The 21,708-nt window shown below is 36.2% G+C and overlaps 1 protein-coding gene across 1 annotated transcript; it reads left to right on the forward strand.

Annotated features, from left to right (window-relative positions):
- The first annotated feature begins 17,311 nt into the window (after nucleotides 1–17,311).
- On the forward strand, nucleotides 17,312–18,544 carry LOC101888012 (E3 ubiquitin-protein ligase trul-1). Its single transcript, XM_005184053.4, has 2 exons — nucleotides 17,312–17,533; nucleotides 17,605–18,544. Exons 1-2 carry the CDS (start codon nucleotides 17,412–17,414, stop codon nucleotides 18,437–18,439), a joined length of 957 nt encoding a protein of 318 aa, XP_005184110.1. The 5' UTR covers nucleotides 17,312–17,411; the 3' UTR covers nucleotides 18,440–18,544.
- The last annotated feature ends 3,164 nt before the right edge of the window (nucleotides 18,545–21,708 follow it).

Below are 21,708 nucleotides of genomic sequence, written 5' to 3' on the forward strand. Positions count from 1 at the left end.
TGGATGACCATTAGATTATATTTAACTGTAAAATGGACCACAACAACTAACAGCACGAGGGAGTGCGTAAGTATTGGGCAATTGTCCCTGGTCAAAATGCTAAGGGTAATATCTGGGCAGGGGATTTGGACATAAGGGGGCCTCTAACATGTTGTAGTGTTGTAGGGTATCACATGGTCGGCCCTGCACGACTATAGCCTTTGCTTACTTGTTTTATTTCTGGCATTCTCTTATATTGTAAAAATCTATCAAAACCCATTGACTTTCACCATTAAGGCTCTCAAACGTCACTCATATAATAACATTCATTTGACATCTGTCGCACCAAAGAGACCAAATTGCTTTTGTTATAATCTTCGTTGTTTAAAGTAAAATAAAATCAACTGCATCCACTTCCTAATTACTTTAGTAATTATGCAGAGATATGCTTCCAACTCAAGACTGCTGTGAATCATCTTGACGAGTAGCCACATGGAGCGGGGTACTGCTCCATATGCGACGATAAGCGACAGAAACGATTTTCCCATCATTAAGGTTGGACGCAATTGCAAATTAATCAAATTATGTTTCTTTTTTCGCTGCAGCTACTCGCCTTTGAATTGTTTGGTTGACACCTCTTTTATTTGTTTGCAGGACAGAAGTTGAAATGAACATGTAAATGTAAATTACTTTATTGCAAGCGAACGTACAAATTTACGCATGCAGTATTGTACACTCTGAAAAAATGTTTTTGTGTACACATCAATACCAATCAAACCGATTTATGAGCCAATAAAAGATTTGCTGGGTATTGAAAGCTCATCATGAATTAGGTAACAATTAGAAAAGCGCGGCGCCGGCTAGGCAAATTGATGGCTCAACGTTTTGCACAGTGAATAAGTGCGCACCCACCAGAATGAGGGGGTACTGCCATATCCATCGTGTCCCCATGTCTAAAAAGACGTAACCTGGCAATCGGTTATTTCTTAAGGCTCAGACCACCTTCCCATTATCGCCGCCATCAACAGAACCCCCGAGTTCATAGTCTCTGAACGCCGCACCATGTGAAAGCCAATTGATAATAATTCAAAGAATATGTCTTTCGCCGCTTCAGGGAACTGTTGAACTCATCTGATGTTCAGGAAGCAAAAAGGTGTTTCCGGGACATCATCAAAACTGCAGTAAGACCAAATTTCACGGCAGAGGCAGCAGGATTTGCTTCGCCTAATTAGACCCAAGAATCCCAGATTTAGGGAGCTTACTCTGTAGTCAGCATAAGCGGAAAATGGCTAGAAAATCTGCCATTTTCGCGTAAATTGTGGGCAACGGTTAAGTCGCTCTCGAACTCTGGAAAAAATGATGATAAGTCATCTGTCTCATTTAACGGTGAATAAGTGAGAGATCCGAAGAGTTGAGCAAATTATTTTAACCTTCAACTTGTAGAGCGCCCCGAGAATGACAGGGCCAAGAGAATGATCCTACGCCATGTACAATCTTTCCTAGCCGAGGAGGTATAACCATAATTTACTATGGAAGATGTTGCACGTGTCACCAGAAGCGCTTGGTCGAGACAGAATCTCTATGGCAATGTCGAAGCAACGGGATGAACCATGAGTTGAGTATCTTACCAAACTCCTCAAAAGTGGCTCTTCTATTTGCCTCCACTACCAAAGATGTTTAAGAGCGTTGCTCCTCCCCAGCATTATAGGGTGTTTCCCAGTAGCTCCATCGACACGGATTCTGAAAATTTTATAGCAGCACAACCGCCTTGTTTACTGCGAGGAATATGAAAATATCCATCATAAAATCGACGGTCACACTTTCACCACATTAACATCTAAGATGAGGCTATCACTGAATGTGCTGGGCGAGAGCTGCTCCGACAAACCTAAGTAGTTTTGGCACAATTGTGATCCGGATGGCAACCGCCCTAATTCGTATTGGGACCGGATTGACACATGACACGCTGCATCTCTTTCACTGCCCAGCCAAATCTTTTCATCTAACACCAGTATAGTTAAGGATTTAAAGGATTAAGGATTTCCTGAGGTTGTCCTTGGGATGGCCACAGCAGTAGGAACTGCTACAACAACCTGATATTCGGAATTTTGAAAATTATAGCGGCACATTTTAATGTTTTTTTCCATATTGCAAGTTCCTTCCAAAGGTGGGGGGGTATTAAAAATTCGGGCTGACCGAACTTGGCTGTTTTTTTACTTGTTGTTGTGTTTCCTCGAAATACTTATGTCAGATCCATCAAAGTATATATGTTCTTGGTCAGCGTAAAATTCTAAGTCGAATTAGAGATGTCCGTCTGTCTGTCTGGGTGTTATCTATCTGTCGAACGAATTGAGATAAAAGGCTAAAAATGTACACACATGTGGCAGTAGGCAGGGTAAGTTCGTAAGTGAGTCATGTCGGTCCACGATTTCGTATAGCCCCCATATAACGACATCTCTCACCCCACATACACCCCTTTATCGGTATTTTGATGATATTAATGACATTATTCAACAGAAATGTTTTAAATCTCGTATTTGAAGGTCTTAATTGGTACCAGAGCCTATGACAAAAAATGTGTATACAGGTCCTCGTCTTTGTATACCCCCGATATTACGGTCTTCATTTAAACCGAATTTTTCGACAATTTTTTTTAAGTTTTTCAAGTTTCTTTTAAATGGTGCAAGGTATTAAAAATTCGGCCCGGTGCTTTTATACTTGTTTAGCATTTAAAAGCTTCCGCCTGACTTCGACAGAAAAAATATTTAAGTTTCCAAACCGTATTCTAAAATTCTGATTTCGTTAAATTGTCACACATGGAATAATTGAAACGAAGCCCAACCAATTTCTCACTGTGTTCATGTCCCGTTACCGTAGGCAAGTGTTTGTCGTTTTTATTCATTTACCGAGAGATGTAAATCTGATCAACTGCATACATTTGCGGCACTTTGTTTTTTGAACTCCATGCGTTGGTTTTTCCCTACTGCGTTTTTGGTCATTTTTCACATCTGAATTGCTTACGGCTCTCAATGCTACAGAAGGCGGATCCAGGGCAAGAACTTCAAGCAAAGGTCGGCCTACCAACAAGACCTACATTCATCAGCCCACAAACCCATGATTGCAAATGCATGAATGAATGAATGCTTGGATGGATGGATGGTTGCACAAAATGGATGTTTCGTCCGTTTGCTCGCCCGCCGGTCATTTGGACAAGCCGTCACAAAGAATTAAGATGTCAACAGAATATGTGTAAATAAAAAACAGTAATTACTTTAAACTTCTTCGACATTAGCAGCTCAATTCGGGTAGCTTCTGTATTGGGTACTCTTGATTGTTTGGTAGGATGGTTGCTACTGGCTACCGGCTGTTGGTTAAATGCTCCAGAAAATGAGCAAACAAACAAATATGTTAATCTAGAGCGGAAATAGCTTGAGGGCTTGAGAGCAATGCCTTAATTACTTGGAGGTTCCCTATATGGCAGGGGAAACGCCTCCTTCTTTAGACTCCGGCGAAAAGAAAAACAAACGAAGGATTTTATCTTATTCTGGTCTGAATGTAAGGGAAACTCACTAATTCCCAGGTAATGGTCATAAACAACCCTTGTCACTTCGAGACGCTTGCAAAACCGCCAGAACATAAAGCAAATTACCCTCACGTTGTTTGGTAATGGCTAACCATAATGGAATTTATATGACCCTAAAGTACAGCCGTATTTTGGTTCGTTGTTCCATCATCTTCTTGGGCATTCGAGAAAAGAAAAATATTTATTATGGAGTGGTGGTAATAGAGAGAGGAGGGGAATTGAAATATTAGAACAATTTACCAATAGCTGGCAAATATTTGATGAAAGTTTCGAACAACAACAACTAAATGTGTTATGAAAACAAATGTCCCACACTTGTTCGGAGGCAGGGATCCAATTCTTCAGCCTGACGTGTTGTACCAAATGGCTGGGAATGATTACGTTTACGTGTCAACCACAAATTGAGTAATTTTGACAGCAAAATAGTTTGTACAGCAACAAAGTACCAGTCAAACACCTACACCAGACCAACCACCTACCCACCCACCAATCGCCTTGGCTCATTATTTGTGAGTGATGACGCAGTGATGAATTATCATTAAGTCAAACGAAAATCACCGATAACATCCAAATTAACTTTATGAACATTTGCTACTGCAATTTATATTGATTTAGCTTAGAAGATATTCTGCACGCTCCTCGTTAAATGTCAAATTAGTTATCTTTTAGGGAGGTACTTGCATACATAGGTACACAGTTATTTTTAATGAACTCCTAATAGACCATAATATGAAAATACGTACAAGTCCAAAGAAAAGGGAAGTGTTTATAAAACTTCCTGCAGCTCCGAAAAATATATAGTAGGTTTAGCATAGACGGTGAAACAAGACTGTTGCTTTTCTCAATAAAAATTTTTTTCCCTGAAGATGACTGTCGAAGACAGTCGAAATATCGGAAAATAAAAATCAAAATTATAAAAATAAAACACTGATGTTTTTCAATTGTCCTTAAGCCAAAATAAAGTTAATAAGAATCAATATACAGGTCAACAATAAAAAACAACAACAGTAGGATTAATTTTATTGGTTGAAAGACCAGAATGCAAAAATTATGTTTAAAACAATCGGTAGACTTTAAATTGGGAAGTAATGTTTTGTGAGAGCTGCATGACAATTTGGACCTACATGGTCCAATTTTGAACCATTTGAATAGTATTTATCTATTTGGTTTGGTTTTGGGATGCGCAGCTACACGAGTTCGACAATTGCTTTGCTCGCAGAGCTTTGGTCCATTGTGTTCATCCTAGGAAGAAATGATAAGTTTAGGAATAGGATAGATGAAGAGAAGGAGAAAAAAAACTTTAGCTAGGAAGGTTATCTGCTTAGCCAGGGAATGGCTTTGGCAAATAGCCTATGTCTCTTTTTCGATAACATGGGACATGTGCGAAGTAAATTTTCGATCGTCCTACCTCTTCTTCATAGTCTTCACATATTCCATAGTACTCAACGCAGCTGAAGAGCGAGAGCTGCTCCGACAAACCCGAGTATATTGGCACAATTGTTATCCTTTACCATTTCGGCTGGCTTCTTGGTTGGAAGAGTTTTCGCCTGAGAACACTTCAATTGTCTTTAAGCTTATATGATTGGGTTAGGGCAGAATACACCAGCAATCTGTTTATATGGCCAGACCGTCCAGAGGAGGATCGCTAACATACCAGACATCTATCAGGTATAGTAACATCATTGTAATTGAAGTCGATAACTGTCTTTATTCCAAGCTGGTCTATTCGTTCAATGGTCGCCAGTAGCTAATATAGGAGTGAAAATACTTCTCCCTTCGTTGTCCCCTGCTGTTTTTTCCAAATGGAACTCTCTCCAAGCTCGAATTGATTATTCTGTTTTTAGCATAATATTAATTCATTCAATCAGTATAGACCATAGATGATACCAGAGGCATAGAGAGCATTATTCATCTATTCCAACTTACATTGTTAAAATCCCTCTCTATATCGAGGAAAGCGGACAAAGTAATGTTGGAGTTTTCCATGTTTTTCCTAACGCATCCAACAACTTCATATAGGACTGTCTCCACTGATCGACCATTGACATATACATAATGTGATGTACTTATTATATTATTTAGTAATCTTTCTAAGGTCTTCATTAGAAAGGAATAGAGGCTAACCGATTTGTAGTCTCTTGGTAATGTATGACTAGGTTTCCTGGCTTTGAAAACATAGGTCATCGTTACTTCTTTTCACAGATAACATAAGACAAGTCTCTTTTTTACTAAGCATAACATAAGACAAGTCTTAAAAATATCCTGTAAGATAGCTAAAACCGACTCAGATGCAGTTTGTTATAATCATTCTCATTTTAATCATTCCTATAGGTCTCTCATCTTCCGCTGTGCTATGTAGGAAGGGTGGTTGTGATTCCTCAATACTACCAATATGCTCACAACCGGGGAAGTGGGTGCCTGATAAGAGATGGTGAGTATCTACAACAGAGCTGGTCCATGTACCATCATCTAGCTGTATACTGCCTATGGACTTGGGATCCTAAACAGTGTTCTACGAAATCTGGCAGATTTCTATAAACTCACAAAAGGTGACCAAAGATTTACATTTGCCTTCTTTAACTCACTTTTGTACGTCGTTGTTGTTGGATAATTTCTGATTTTCTGATACTCGATATGTAACTTAACTAAATTAAAATGAAAATTGTAATTTATCCAGTAAGAAACTATAAATTAATTGTCCAGTTAACTTAAAATTCACGCCAACCTTTACCTATTTTATTATCAATTTCATAATTATCCGAAATTTGCCAAGTTTCAGAACGAATTTTCCAACTTACCCAAATAATGGGAAAATATGCAAGATTTCGATTCCAAAAAAAAAAAAAATTCCATGATTGTTGGCTTGGAAGTTTGATCGAGATAATTTGGGTCATTTGCCATTCGCAAATACTGACTCGCATATACTCTATACTCTTATCGGCTTTACTTGCAGGTATGGACTTCCAGCGGACCTTGATGTTCTGCCTCGAGGAGATCTGATGACTAATGTCAGAGAAAAATCCATTGAATACCCCATTTACTTCCTCGTTCGTGTTTGGTAATTTTATATCTCCAATTTCAAATTTAGACCCCACGGATCGTCCGTTTAACACCTTTTTATACCCTACACCACATAGTGGTACGGGTATTATGTCTTTGTGCATTTGTTTGTAACATGGAGAAGGAAGCGAGATAGACCCATAGTTACTTTTGAGGATCTCCATAGAATCACTTTCTTAGTTGATTTATGCATGTCAGTCCGTCCGTCCGTCCGTCTGTCCATTTATTCTTGTGAACAAAATGCTGGTCGCATTTATCATCCGATTGAGATGAAATTTTGCAAACATCATTTGTTTGGTCCAAGAACGAACCCTATTGAAATTGGAGATAATCGGTAAAAAAACATAGATATAGGTCCCATATATATCTTCGTCCGATTTTCCTTTTATTGTGCACCAAACGTGTAATATCAGCCCGAATAGTATGGAATTTTGCACATACAACCAAATTAGGCCTAAAAATAAGTATGCCAAATTTGATCAAATCGGTTCAGATATAGCTATAGCTCCCATATATATAGTCCATCCGATTTCTTATTTTTGTCCTCCGCAGCCGTAATATGCACTCGGTAACAACAATATTTGTGGAAATATATCAAATGAAGCTCAGAAATACCTTTGCCAAATTTTATCGAGATCGGATCAGATTTGGATATAGCTCCCATATATAACTTCGTCCGATTTCCCTCTTATTCTACACCAAACGTCTAATATTTGCCCAAATGGGATGGAATTTGGCACATGCGACCGAATTGAGTCTAGAAGCTAGTATGTCAAATTTGGTGAAGATCGGTTCAGATATAGCTATAGCTCCCATATATATTGTTCATCCGATTTGTTGTATTTGTTACCCACAGCCGTAATGTGCACTCCGTAACATCAATTTTCAGGGAAATATATCAAATACAGCTCAGAAATATCTTTGCCAAATTTTATCGAGATCGGTTCAGGTTTGGATATAGCTCCCATATATATTTTTATACGATTTCAAATTAATTGTGCACCAAATGGGCAATACAAGTCCGAATTTAAAAGATACAAATGTTTCGGCATATTTAGTCCTTTGAACTTTAAATTACAATTATAATCATAGCGTGTACGATTGAATTCTCCCATAAAATCTCTTAATTGTTATATGGAGCTCTACAAAATTAGCAAAGTTGTGTAGGGTATCATAAAGTCGGCACCGCCCGACTTTAGGACTTTATTTACTGGTTTAGGTTTTCGACTGTCGAAAAGTTTTAAACGTCATATAACTGTATAAAACGTAGAAAAAGTATAAAATGTCATAAACTTCTAAAATATTGTAACACCCCATATAAAACATCCCAAATTGGTTGGTAAACGTTTAGGAGCGATTTCTCAGATGATAGACATGCGGACATTAACAGTTATAAAATGCTTGACAAATATTCAACCACCATGCTTCTGTCAAAAAACTCTCATTATTTGTCTAGGTTTATGACTTTTTCGACGTATGTATGAAACTTCGGAAAATTTCTGACAGGCTATCTATGTTAAACCCTCAGCGAAATGTACATAACTTTTATAAATATCATATTATATTATCCTTTATTAGAAATTTGTTAAACCGTCCAAGGAATGTACTTCGTTTTTCCATTTTATTTACTATTGGTATCTCTAAAAAGGTCTGATCTGCTGGGCCTGAAATGTGACCAGCAAACTCTGTTTTCCCATCCGAACTCATTCCATCCATACTTTTTTCTCATAATAGCAATTGCTTAACAATCAATATTTGCGGACATGCATAAAATAAGCTCTTTTCTCTCCACAAAATGAAATGTTACCAATTGTTGCAAACGTCATAAATTTTAAGCGTAACTTTTCTAATGCAATTTTTCGGTCAAATGCATTTGTTTTAACTTTGATTCGAATCTGAATTCTAATTTATTTTTTCTTGAATTATCCTTAAATACCCGAAAAGTGGGTAGTTGTCGTCATAATTTTTAAGCTTCATATATTTTAGAAGATAAAACACCACCCAAAGGAAGCTTAATGAAAATTGTTCTTTAATCTGATATATTTGTCCCCTTGAAAACTACTATTGAAATGATTGAGGAAGGAAATTTGATGCTTGATTCAGAACCCTCTTCTGAAAGTGTTCTTTCCTTACACACAATTAGAAAAAAGGATGCTTTAAATTAAAACTGTTACTCTATAAAACTTGTCAAATAACCTACATGTAGTGTAAGGGTTACACGTTTTACTCTGCAACAATGTCCGATCCTATCACAATAGCAAAGGTTAATCTCATTCAAATAACATTCTTTTATCATTAACATTAAACCATCTTTTTATGAACGTTCGTGAATTAAATTTTGTCATTTCCTTAGAGTAAACTGAAACATACACAAATAAATATATTCATCATCACACATCGTGGATAAAAATGTTAGCATGAAATGCAACATCAAACTTGTTTGATACAAATAACAGAATCTATCTTAGTTATGCCTAAAAGTATGCTTTAGTTTTTAAACTCATTACAAAGGCCTAAAACAAAAAACAAACACGATATCAAACAATTTGATTGTTGTTATATTTCGCCAGATGGCGCTAGTAGCATGAAAAATGCTATGTGAACATATCATAATATAACATTTGCTTTGTTCCATAACAGCCAGAATGTAAAAATTTTCGAAAGAGCGAAAGAGTTGTTTCGCTTGGCCGAAAGTGGTGAACTGCCGAATTTGGTTTTCTCCGGTCTACGATGAATATTTAGGGATGTTACAAACGGAATGCCACAGTTAAAATTCAAGGTGGAGGTTATAATGAGTCTTAAAGCATCGGAATACCGATTATCAGCAGGAATCGTCACGAGGAAGGAACATACTATATTTAGTCCGCATAAACGAAGAGTTTGACTTTTTGATTTATTAAGTGTCATGGCAAATACCAACCGTACAGGAAACTGTAATTCGACGCACCAATATACATCAACCAATAAAATTATTGTGTAGTTTGCTCCTTAATAAAATAATATCAGAATCTAACCGGTTTTGATATAAATTGACCAAATTTATTGTTAGGACAAATCACATTCCAAACTTCTTGAAAAATTTGACACACATATAATTTTATTACTTTATTTTTGTACCAAATTCCGTCACTTATTTCAAATTTCATTGGAATCACACATACCGTGTTTGGTGCATGTATACATGAAATCGACTTCAATATAATTTGAAAAAATTATTCAAATTTGATATGTGGACATAAATTCAAACTTTTTTGAAGGTACCCCCGATTCTGGTACACTATCTCTAGTTCCAAGTGGAATTTCAAAAAGTTAAAAAGCAGTAAGTTCGAAAGTGCCGAACTTTGAATACCCTCCACCATTTGAAACGAATTTGGAAATTAAATTTTTTTCTGTTAAAATTTTAAAAATACCGAATATAGCCGTTATATTGGTGTCTATACGACGTGGACCTGCATAGGCATTGTTTGTCATAAGTCATTGCCATATTAAAATTCAAAACATGAAATAAACGGTGAATAATGTACCTAAAATCATCAACATATCGTATATAGGGAGGTACCGTTATATCGGAGCAGCGCGAAGACCTGGACAAGCATAGACAATTTTCTGTCATAGGCTGTAGCATCCATTACGAACTTCAAATACGCATCTCACATGAGTATGACATGAGTATTCCGAGGAGTTACAAATGGAATGACAAAGTTAATATACCCTCCATAGTATGGTGGAGGGTATAAAAAGGTTTATAGCCTATATCGCTTTCAGGTGATGGTGTAATATATTTGGAAATTTTCAGGAACATCTGTTCACCGTGTTTCGAGTCCATAAATTACAGACAAGGTAAACCTAGTTTGTTAACAGGAAAATAATGTAGTCGCTAAAAACTTTTATCCATATATCTTTGTAATTCCACAACAAGGCGGGAAATTACGAAATAAAGCAACTGGAATGATATAATTGCAGATAGGTCCTTGTAAAGAGTGATATTGTCTTCTAGACAAGTCTAGTTTAAACACCTTATACACGAATTATTTCTCTGTTAAGAAAGTTCATCGCACGCTTCTTGTGTTCATCGATGAAGCTCATTTTTGACTCAATGGGCACGTATAATTGCCGATTTTGAATGCCATGCACCTAGAAAAAGTGGAATCCCTGTTTTAAATCTTTACTTGCATGACATATGGTTTCAACAAGAATGAACTTATTGAGAGGTGAGTTTGGCGAACATTTTTGATCTTTTCCAGAACCAGAATAAAGTGATCATTTTACATTCTTTCGGTTCGGGAACAAACTACTTATTTCACCTTCGGGACCGGCCAATTGGATCTTGATATATAAAGTATTTAGGCTATTTTTTGTGAGGCTATGGTGAAGTTCATGCCCATAAAGACGTTTTTATTGTCACATTGTAAAACAACATATAAGCATTTATTTGAGAGATACGGGCCCAAATGTTGCAGATCGGCCATTTGAGCCACAATAAAATTATATAGACCGCACCATCAATTCAAATAAATTAGAACTTTTCCATAGCACTTAAAAAATCACCATTTTCGATAATTAACTCTGTTAATGTCATAACATTTATTCGCACTAACGACGCCATCTAGCGAAAAATAACAACAATGAACTATCCCATCCGTTTTTAGTTTTTTTGTAATTTTGTTTGTGGTTTATGTCTTTGTTTGTCTGGCACAATTAGACATGAACCGTTATACACATTTTTTAATCTAAATTATTATTTGCAGATGTCTCTGTTCCTTGATCAAAACGGAGATGTGTAAATAATTAGTATAACGCCTGATTTACATCGGTCAATTGTCAAGTTTTTAACCAGTAAGGAAAGGTTAAAAAATCGGGTGGAACCGGCTATATGATAACCTACATCACTATGCATATTTATATTGGAATTTAAGAATTTATATTGGGAATTTGTTTGACGTAGATCATACCACCTACCAACCTTTGGCTTTAGAGCAATTTTAAGTTGGTTTCAGAGGGAACTAATATGTAGAAGTCATATCCAATTCTGAATCGATTATAAACAAATTTGAAGGAGACATTTTTATCTTTTATACCAAATAACATTGCTATAGAGTGCATGATATCACTTCGAGAAGGATTATATTAAACAAATATGTCGGAGCAGAGTTCCACTAAATGAAAACGTACGTCCCGAAATTCACTCCATTTGGGCTGATATTAGCCATTATTTGCACAATAAACCTAAAATCGGATAAGGGATATATATGGGAGCTATATCCAAATCTGGGCCGTTCACGATAAAATTTGGCAAAGGTATTTCTGAGCTCTATAATATATCTGGTACCAAATATCATTCTTGTGGATATGAGGGACTGTAACAACAAATCAGATAAAACATATGTATGGGAGCTATAGCTGTATCTGGACCAATTTTCACCCACAAAAAATCTGAAATCAGATAAAATCTGATATCAGATAAAGATATATGGCGCCTATATCCAAATCAGAACCGATCTTGATAAGGTTATTTTCGGACAAAATCTGATGCCCGGTATCAAATATCATTGTTGTGGAGAGCATATTACGCATGTGAGGGACTTTAACACCAAAACGGATGAAACATATATGTGGGAGCTACAGCTATATCTGAACCGATTTTCACCAAATTTGAAGTACTTGTTTCTAGGATGAATTGAGTCGGAATGGGTAAAATTCAATCCATTTGGCCTAATATTAGCCATTTTGTGTACAATAAACCTGATATCGGATAATTATATATATGGGAGCTATATCCTAATATGATCCGATTAAATTTGACAGAGGCATTTTTGAGCTCCATAAGTTGTATGGTACTAAATATCATTCTTGTGGAGTGCATGTTACGAGTGTGAGGGACTTTAAACCCCAAATCGAAAGAAACATATATATGGGAGCTATAGCTATATCTGAACCGATTTTCTCTAAATTTGATGCACCTGCTTCAGTTCATTTGAACAGATATTGGCCATTGGACTGACATGCATAAATCGAGTCAGAAAGTGATTTTATGAAGATCCTCAAAAGTAACTATGGGTCTATCTCGCTTCATGTTACAAACAAATGCACTTAAAAACATAAAATATTAGTGCATACCCTTACAACTATGTGGTGTAGGGTATAAAAGTGAACAAATTAGAAATTTATTTTTGACCTGTTCTGAGAATAATATGAATATTAAGATATGCCACGTTTAAATAAAATTTGATTCTCATTTCATTTTAAATGAATTATATTAAAACAAGTAAGCAAAGGCTATAGACGTGCGGGGCCGACCATGTGATACCCTACAACACTACAATGTATCCGAAGCCCCCTTATGTCCAAATCCATTTTGTAAGATTTCGCTTTTGTCACGGAGCACTGCCCAGATATTACCCTTAGCATTTTGAACAGGAACATTTGCCCAATATTTACGCACTTCGACGTGCCGTTAGTTCTTGTGGTCCATTTTACAGCTAAATATAATCCAATGGTCTTCCAAAATGCTAGACTTCTTCGATGTACTTAAATCTCTTCAATTGTGTGATCAGAAAGTTTTTTCTTTTTTTGGTTCATTTGAACCCCTAAATATTTTGCAATCATCTCCAAAAGCAAGAGGCCCCTCTATATCTCCAAATTTAGACTCATTTATATGATTTGCTTGTCTACGATATTGGGCTGTATTCGTCAACCAAATCAGCAACGAAAAACTGAAGTTCGCCTTTTGTGTATTTCGGATATCGCCTGTACGTAATATTAGTATTTTTTCACACAAAAGTAGTGGTCCATTCTACCCGCTGTCCTAAACTCTAGCTTCATGCGAACTTTCGTGTCCTTTGGTTTCTATTTGTGACCTTTATAACAGCTGCAAAATCAGGAACATTTTTAGTTGTTGGTCCATTTCATTTGGTCCCTAAATATATTGCGGACATCTTTGAAAACAATAGGCCTAGCCCTTCTGAGCCTAACCCTACCATTGTGATAATTTTCGTGAGGATCAGACGATAATTCCAATCTGTATATAATAACCCCAACCTGCGTTGTTAGGTGAAAAAATATTACAAACTGTAAAATTCAATATTGTAAGTCAAAATGAAAATATCTCATGCGATAAATTTATGAAGAAAATAAAAAAATGTCACAAAATACTAAAAAATCTACATTAACATCATTATTCGCATCTTTTTATACGATTTTTTAGATTTTATTCTTTTACGCCAAGAGGGCATTCTGAAACTTACAGTGCACTCTAATGATTTAAATAAATACGTTCATGAAATAAAAAATAAAACATCAAATACGATATCGAAGACGATATCAAATCGGCTAATCAATTGAGACTTCATTCTTCATTGTGTTTTCCAATGAAATCGTAAAGTATCAATGAATTCGTTGCTATATTGCGCAAAAAAAATGTGAAGGCTGATTTAATGACTCAACAATGAAACGGTTGAACCTAGAAACGTGACATTGGGTCCAGCTGCACTTTGTGAGTAGTGGAAGTTTTGGAAATTTGAACTACATGGAGGGAAATATCCCAACAAAAACCAAGGGAAATTGATAAGAGACGGTGGCTATCTCCGAATGCCTTACACTTTGGTGAAATATTCCATTTTTTCTCCACTTCAAAACTAACATTTTTATAAAATTACAAAGGGAAAGGATGGATCTATTGATACCCTACATTTATGTGAAATAAATCATAGGTAGGCCATAAAATCAAATCAAATGTTTTCTTATGGCAGCCTCAGTTGTGTTCCAGAACCTGCGTTATAGTTCTATATTGTGCGAGTTTGACATTTTTTTTTAACTGTTCGCGTACAGGAGAACCTTGTGAAACTTTTATACAAAAAAAGGAAGCACATACAACAAGTAAAAACATTAAGTGTTCGGCTGGGGCAAACTTTAAATACCCTAAACCATTAGCTGGAGAAAAATGTAGTTAAAACCATTGAAATACCGAATGTCGAAAGGTACCATTACAGAGTGAGATAAAAAACTGCAACAAAGTTAAACGCCATAATTTTTACTTTTTTTTAATTTTATTGTATGAAAGCATAAAATGTCGGAAATAGCATCAAATTTTCGAATAAGTTAAAGTTTGTTCGAATTGATCACCTTTAGCACGAATTATGGCCTTCAAACGGCCAATGAAACCGTTACACGCTGCCCGAATGTTGCTCTCCGATATTTTGGCATATTCCCGGCGAAACGCTTGCTTGAGGTGATCGACACTTTGGTATTTTTTAGTGCCAACCTTGCTTTCCAAAATACTCCAGACACAATAGTTCAACGAATTGGAATTCGGAGGTTTTGGTGACCATTGTGCTCTGGAAATGAAGCGAGAAACCTTATTTTGTAAACATTCTTAGGTGGCGTGTGCTGAGTGCGATGGTGCCGAGTCAAAATGTTTGCCTGCCCAAGGCTTTGATACACCCTCCAGAATATTTCCGCGATAATATTCGGCATTTATTCTGATGCCTCGGTCGATTAATACGAGCGGAGAGCGACCATGGGCTGTTATGGCGACTCACACCATGGCCGACGCTTGAGTTCTGGTGGCCAACCGAAGGTGAACATTTTCAGCTGATCTCTTTGGCAAGTAAACGCGAACATTTTGTTTGTTTACAAACTGCTGGACAACGAATGTTTTCTCATCGGAGAAAACCAAATTCGGCAGTTAACCGCTTTCGGCCAAGCGAAGCGACACTTCAGCTCTTTTGAGTCTATTTTCTTTCTGTTGCGGTGTAAGTTCTCCGATTTGGTCCAAACTTGGAACACCGTAATATTATCATCAAACTTGGATCGAGTTCGGAGATGGGCAATATCGTTTCACTCCTTCTGATAACCCCCCACAAAAAGTCGATTAAAAAAAATACTGCACAGAAAGTGAAAGGATGATCCGATATTGCTCCAACTTTGTAAATCCCAATATTTGCATCAGAGATAGGTTAGATCCAAAAATTGACAATATCGGTCCACTCCATCAAGTACCTTCCCCTCAAAGGACCAAAACATTGAATAATTTTAACTCTTGTAAAATACGATTGTCTTCAAATTACACCCATCGCAATATTTTTATAAATTCAGGGTGTAATGTGAAGATGGAACATGGTGGATTGAACATCCATGTAGGTCATAAAACGCGAAATTACCATCCGATTCCATTAGGATTGACACATCCCAATATTTCTGTCAATACAGGATATGTTATAGAGGTGGTAAAGATCGGACCATTCCTTCTAGTACCTACCCCACAAAGGGAGAAAATTTTGAATAAACAAAACGATTCACACATACCACTATTTTTACTAAAACAATATCTGCTGTGAAGATGAGATACATCGTTCAACTCCAGCAGGCTCAATATTTTGAATATCCATGAAGCTCATAAAACGCGAAATTAACAAACAAACGAATATTTTTAATTCCGTGGAAATCAAAAGTAGACGAATGGTCAATTCTGACCGTTAGGTAGATGCTGATAGTAAATATATCGGGTATATATAGCGAAATATATACAATGTATATATACAAAGAAAGGAGATGTTAGCTAGAATGCTTATATCTCAAGAATGGCTGGACCGATTTTGACAAATGTTGTCAATTCAGAAGGCCCTCTTGGCATAAAAGTATAAAATCTAAAAAAAAATCGCATAAAAAGATGTCAACAATGATATTGATATAGATTTTGCGACATTTTTTATTTTTCCATAATTTTTATCGCATGCGATTTTTTCAATTAGACTTAAAATATGGAAATGTACATTTTGTAATATTTTTTCACCTTACAACACAGGTTGGGGTTATTTTATACAGATTGCAATAATCGTCCGATCCTCACGGAGGGTAGGGTAGGGTTAGGCTCAGAAGGACTAAGCCTATTGTTTTCAAAGATGTCCGCAATAAACAAGAGGCGAACTTCAGTGCGTAAATATTGGGCAAATATCTCTGGTCAAAATTCTAAGGGTAATATCTGGGCAGTGCTCTGTAATTTCAAAAGCAAAATCTTCCAAAAAGGATTTGGACATAAGGGGGCTTCCAACATATTGTAGTATTGTAGGGTATCACGTGGTCGGCCCCGCACGGCTATAGCCTTTGCTTGCTTGTTTTTTTTTAATTTATAAATTTTCAATTTCTCTGCTCTGATGTAATTTAAATTCATGTGTACAGCTTTTGAAGATAATAAATACGTGCGATGAAAAAAGTAACCATATAAGAACTCGATATTGGAAAAATCCGACAAAGACAATTTCAATAGAGCCAAACAGACATGGATTAACGGACAGTTCTTTTACTGAGTGTTTACAAAGTCTTGCCGCACAAATTTCTTCTTGCAATCAATTGCAACTCTTCTCCTTCCGGCAATTTTTTTTTGGGCAAGCAAATGTTTTATTTTTTGCAAATTGTAAGCCAAATTGCTTTGTTCTTGAGTGCTTCATTTTTTTGCAAATGAGAATAGTGCTACCATACTCTCTCAAAATTGCTGGACAATTCCTGCATACAAATTACCAGACAAACCTAATAACGACGGGATTATACCTAACGTGCTTCTCGTCGAAAACACTTTCTAAGCTAACTGTATAAATGTAGTGCGCAAATTTATTGGTGTCTACTAAATAAAAATATTTTCTTTCTCTTTGCGGTTGAGTGTTATTCGGTAACTTACCCATATTTTATGTAGATATATATGAATATTCTGCCTTAATCATGAGCCAGCCGGTGTTTCATTCATTCGCAAAGCGTAGAAAGAAAAGAACAACGGTTTGATAAGCACAAAACAAAGATGTCTGGCCTTAAGTTAATTTGTCCCATATGCACCGATAATTTTTGCGAATCAGACGAAATTCATAGCACCAGCTGCGGACATTTATACCATTTGTCGTGCATGCAGGAGTGGCAGAGTCGGTAAATATTGAAATTTATCCAAATAACACATTCTCCGAGTAACTTGCACATTAATTTTTTTCTTTTTACAGAGCCCCAAATTGTCCCCAGTGCCGTGAAGAGAATCCTTCTTCCCATAAAATATTTTTAATTTTAAACGATGAGCCAGAGGTTTCACCCTCGGCTCCATCTATAGACTTTGGGGAGGAACTACAGGTAAAGCTGGAGTCAAGCTTTGATAAAATATTCGAGCTGGAAGAACAATTGAAGGAGAATGAAATCAACTTTTTACAAATGCAGGAACAGTATTCTGTGGAACAGGAACTGAGAAAAAAACTGCAAAGGGAAATTGATCAAGTAGCCATCACAGATGAATATTTCCTCCAAATGCATTCTTTGTATTCTGCCTCAGAGGATCGAGTGAAGACACTACAAGAGGAAATTCTCCGTTATATTACAGAACTTGATCTAAAATCCCAAGAGATAAAAAAGAAAGAAAATGAAATTCTAACTCTTAATGCATCTTTGCATTCGACAGATAAGAGAAGAGCCGATGAAAGCGAACTGGCACAACAAATGCAACAAAAACTATCAGAGCACGAAAATAAAATAAGAGATTTACAACAAGAGAATTCTCGACTTGCCAATCAAAATGAGTACCACATTAAAGAGCTTGCGCTAAAAGCCAAAGAAATATCTGTGCTCAAAGAATTTCTTGATCGAAAAGTTGGAAACTCAGTAAAAACTGTGGCTCCTGCTCCAGTTAGTGAGACAGTTACCGCTTGCAAATGTAATGCTGACACGGTTGCCGATCTTAAGGTTAAGCACCTTACATTGCAACTGGAGAAAGAAATTGAAAATAATTCAAAACTTTTGCTGGAGAAAAAGAAGCTGCAAAGTCAAATTCAAGAAATGGAAAAGAGTTGATCAAAAAGGCTGAATATGTTTACTTTGTAAAGAATACATTAGCAAGGATATTGTATTCATCTTTTTTTATTATCATATACTACGAACTAACATATGTCATTAAAGAATGTTCTTAGTATATTCTTTCGATAAAGTAAGAAAGTTTTCCTTTTAATTTAATAAGAAACCTTTTTGACCGGTGTCTTTGACATCGTCTGGATACTTCGTAGAGGCCCTACACTCATTTCTTCTTTTTCGAAAAAGCCAGTATAAAAATCGTTTTATGTTAATTATGTACAGAACTTTACGGAACTGGTTTGTTCCAGAACCTGAAAGAATCAAATAGTTTTGAAATATTTTTCGATATCATAAAGGGAAAATTGGTTATCGTAGTAAAAACTTTTACATTCTTGCAGTTCTGGAACAAGCCAAATATTTATATTTCATGTTATATAATAATGTATTGACGCCATATTTGAGAAGTGTGAAACTTCATGAAAACACGATTAAGGTGGGTGCATGGCAGAAGAATACAGGTAGATGCACCAACGCTTATACTACGTCATTCGAAGGCTATTATAATTCGCGTTTTTCAACAATTTTTACAAATTTAAATAATTTATCATTCAACATTTTCAATTCCAAAATTGGTTTGACAGTTCATAGTCCCAGCAGCTGTGTCGACGCGTCTACCTATATTCTTCTACCATGGGTGGGTGTACATAATGCTAGGAACACAATTGGAGCGAACGACGAATTTTTCTCGGCGAATGTTCGTCGTCAAAAATAAAAAAACATATGTGTACATAGAAATGCACACATTCACGCCGGCGAAAATATCGTCGGACGCCACGAACTCAATTAGCTTTAAGCGGCAAATAGACCATACAAATTATTTGCGCAAATTCACACGTATTTAGCACACACACGTTGCAAACGTTTGAACAAATTTCATTCGAAGTAAGTACTCAGCGAGTGAAGTCATTCGGAAATATGTTTGAGAACGCAGCTATTGCCGTCGCTTTGGCATTTGGTTTGCATATTCCTTCGACCTTATGTCCCACAGAGCAGGCAAAGACCGGTAAACTTCAATAAATTCCAAAATGAAATTCTGTTCTTCTTCTCTTTCCATTTTTAAAAAATAAAAACAAAAATCAAGCAAACAAAACTACGGCGGCAAGTCAAAAATTAACTTCTATTCTTTTTCTTTTTTTGTTGTGTAATGCTTGACTGTTTATCACGAACTGAACAGATTTAGTGCAAACGCCCACACACCACATAAACATTTGCGCAAACAAGCCGAAAAATCAAGGTAGATGTACTAGGTAATCGCATCATCCCAGCTGACGGCACCATTAAATGTCAAAACAAATTGTTGTAATGATGAATTCGCCCTAAATGAATGCAACAACAAATTTGTTTATGTTGTCTTCCCTAAAAGTACATTTTTATTATATTTCAAATAATTTAAGAGCAAGTTTAGAGTGAAACAAGTAAAAAATAAAAGAAAATAAAGGAAGGAGATTAGAATGGAGTGCAGATTTAAGAATTAAGTTAGCCTCAACATCTAAGATTCTCAAAGCACATCACGGGGAGTAGTGCAAGAATTCGACTCTTGCCATTTGCAGTTCCGGAAAACTTTCGGTTTAAACCAGTAAAATATAGTCATTATAAATTTCTTGGTTTAAAAAATATCGCAATACTACAATTAATACTTATTTTACTCTTATTTGTTTTACAATAAAAACTTTTATTGCGACGTTCGTTTACGACGAGAGGCACACAAAATAAAATGTAAACAAACACCTCGTTTCTGATTGGTTGAAACAAATTTGCCGCAAACTTTAAATGTCATGGCGAATCTATGTTTTTCGCCTTAGATGCCAATTTTGACATTTGAGGGGACCTCAAAAGTTGCTTTGTTGTAGCAATTCGCCGATGCGGTTACCTGTTTGATCTACCTTGGTTTTGATTTTTCAGATCGATTTGCACAAACTCGTACGTGCGACACATACAACCTTATTTCACTAACACACATAAGCGATTTGCACAAAAATTTGTGTGGTCTATGGGTCGCTTTATTTCTATTTCAAACGCCGGCGAACAAATCAGTACAAGGTGGCCATACTTGTGCGAATTTTATGTGTTGTGGTAAATAAAGTTACTTTTTACTTTAAAATTTGCCATGGTCACTCTACTATCTGTTACTCGTATAACAAAAACATAATTCATTTGTTTATTTATTTGTGAACTTGCGCCTAAGTGAAGAAGCAGATAAGCTTTTACTATGATATACATTATGTTAATTATTTTAACAATTTTAATAAACTTTACAATTCTCTGATTCATTGTAGTCAACAAATGAGCAAAAAGTAAACAACTTCATCAGCTGTTTTATAATTTCGTCGGTATTGTGTTCCATACGACGAATTTACGCGGCTCATTTTGTCGCCGCGTAGGGCGAAATTCGTCGTTCGCTCCAATTGTGTTCCTAGCATAAAACGCTTTTCTGGCTGGCTTAAGTCATCTACTGTCTTCTTTTTATACCCTCCACCATAGTATGGAGGGCATATTAAGATTGTCATTCCGTTTGTAACACCTCGAAATACACATTTTAGACCCCACAAAGTATATATATTCTCGATCAGCCTAAAATTCTATGTCGATTTAGCGATGTCCGTCCGTCTGTGGAAATCACTCTAGCTTCTGAACCAATTGAAGTAGACTGATAAAATTTTGCTGAAATGTATGCTATGTCTGCAGGACTTTTGGTATTGCAAATGGGGGCTATACCAAAACGTGTACCTACTTTTTGGTATAGCCCCTATATAACGGAACCTCCCAATATTCGGTATTTTAATGATTTTATGGATATTTTTCCACCAAAAATTGTTTCAAATTTGGTATTTGAAGTTCGTAATGGATACTACAGCCTACGACAGAAAACTGTCTGTGCAGGTCCACGTCTTCGTATAGCCCCTATGTAATGGTACCTCCCGATATTCGGTATTTTGATTTTATCGACATTATAACCGATTTTTTTAGGTCTCGCATTTGAATATTTTAATGGCTTATGACAAATGTTACGTACGCAGGTTCATATCGTCGTATAGACCGTAATATAATAGCTACTTTCGGTATTTTTAAGATTTTAACAAAATTTTTAACGGATTTCATTGTTTAATGATTTGAGAATTGCCAAATTCGTTCCAAATGGTGGAGGGTATTTAAAGTTACACAACTTACAGCTTTACTTTACTTTGTTGGGATTTTAAATATGCTTGGTCTAG

The sequence above is a fragment of the Musca domestica genome, unplaced genomic scaffold (assembly GCF_030504385.1).
Source record: "Musca domestica strain aabys unplaced genomic scaffold, Musca_domestica.polishedcontigs.V.1.1 13, whole genome shotgun sequence".
NCBI lineage: Eukaryota > Metazoa > Arthropoda > Insecta > Diptera > Muscidae > Musca > Musca domestica.

What these genes read in the sequence shown, in the direction of transcription:
- LOC101888012 (XM_005184053.4), top strand. Translation starts at nt 17,412, where the DNA reads ATGTCTGGCCTTAAGTTAATTTGTCCCATATGCACCGATAATTTTTGC. An exon ending in ATGCAGGAGTGGCAGAGTCG is followed by an intron (nt 17,534 to 17,604) that starts GTAAATATTGAA and finishes TTCTTTTTACAG; the next exon opens with AGCCCCAAATTGTCCCCAGT.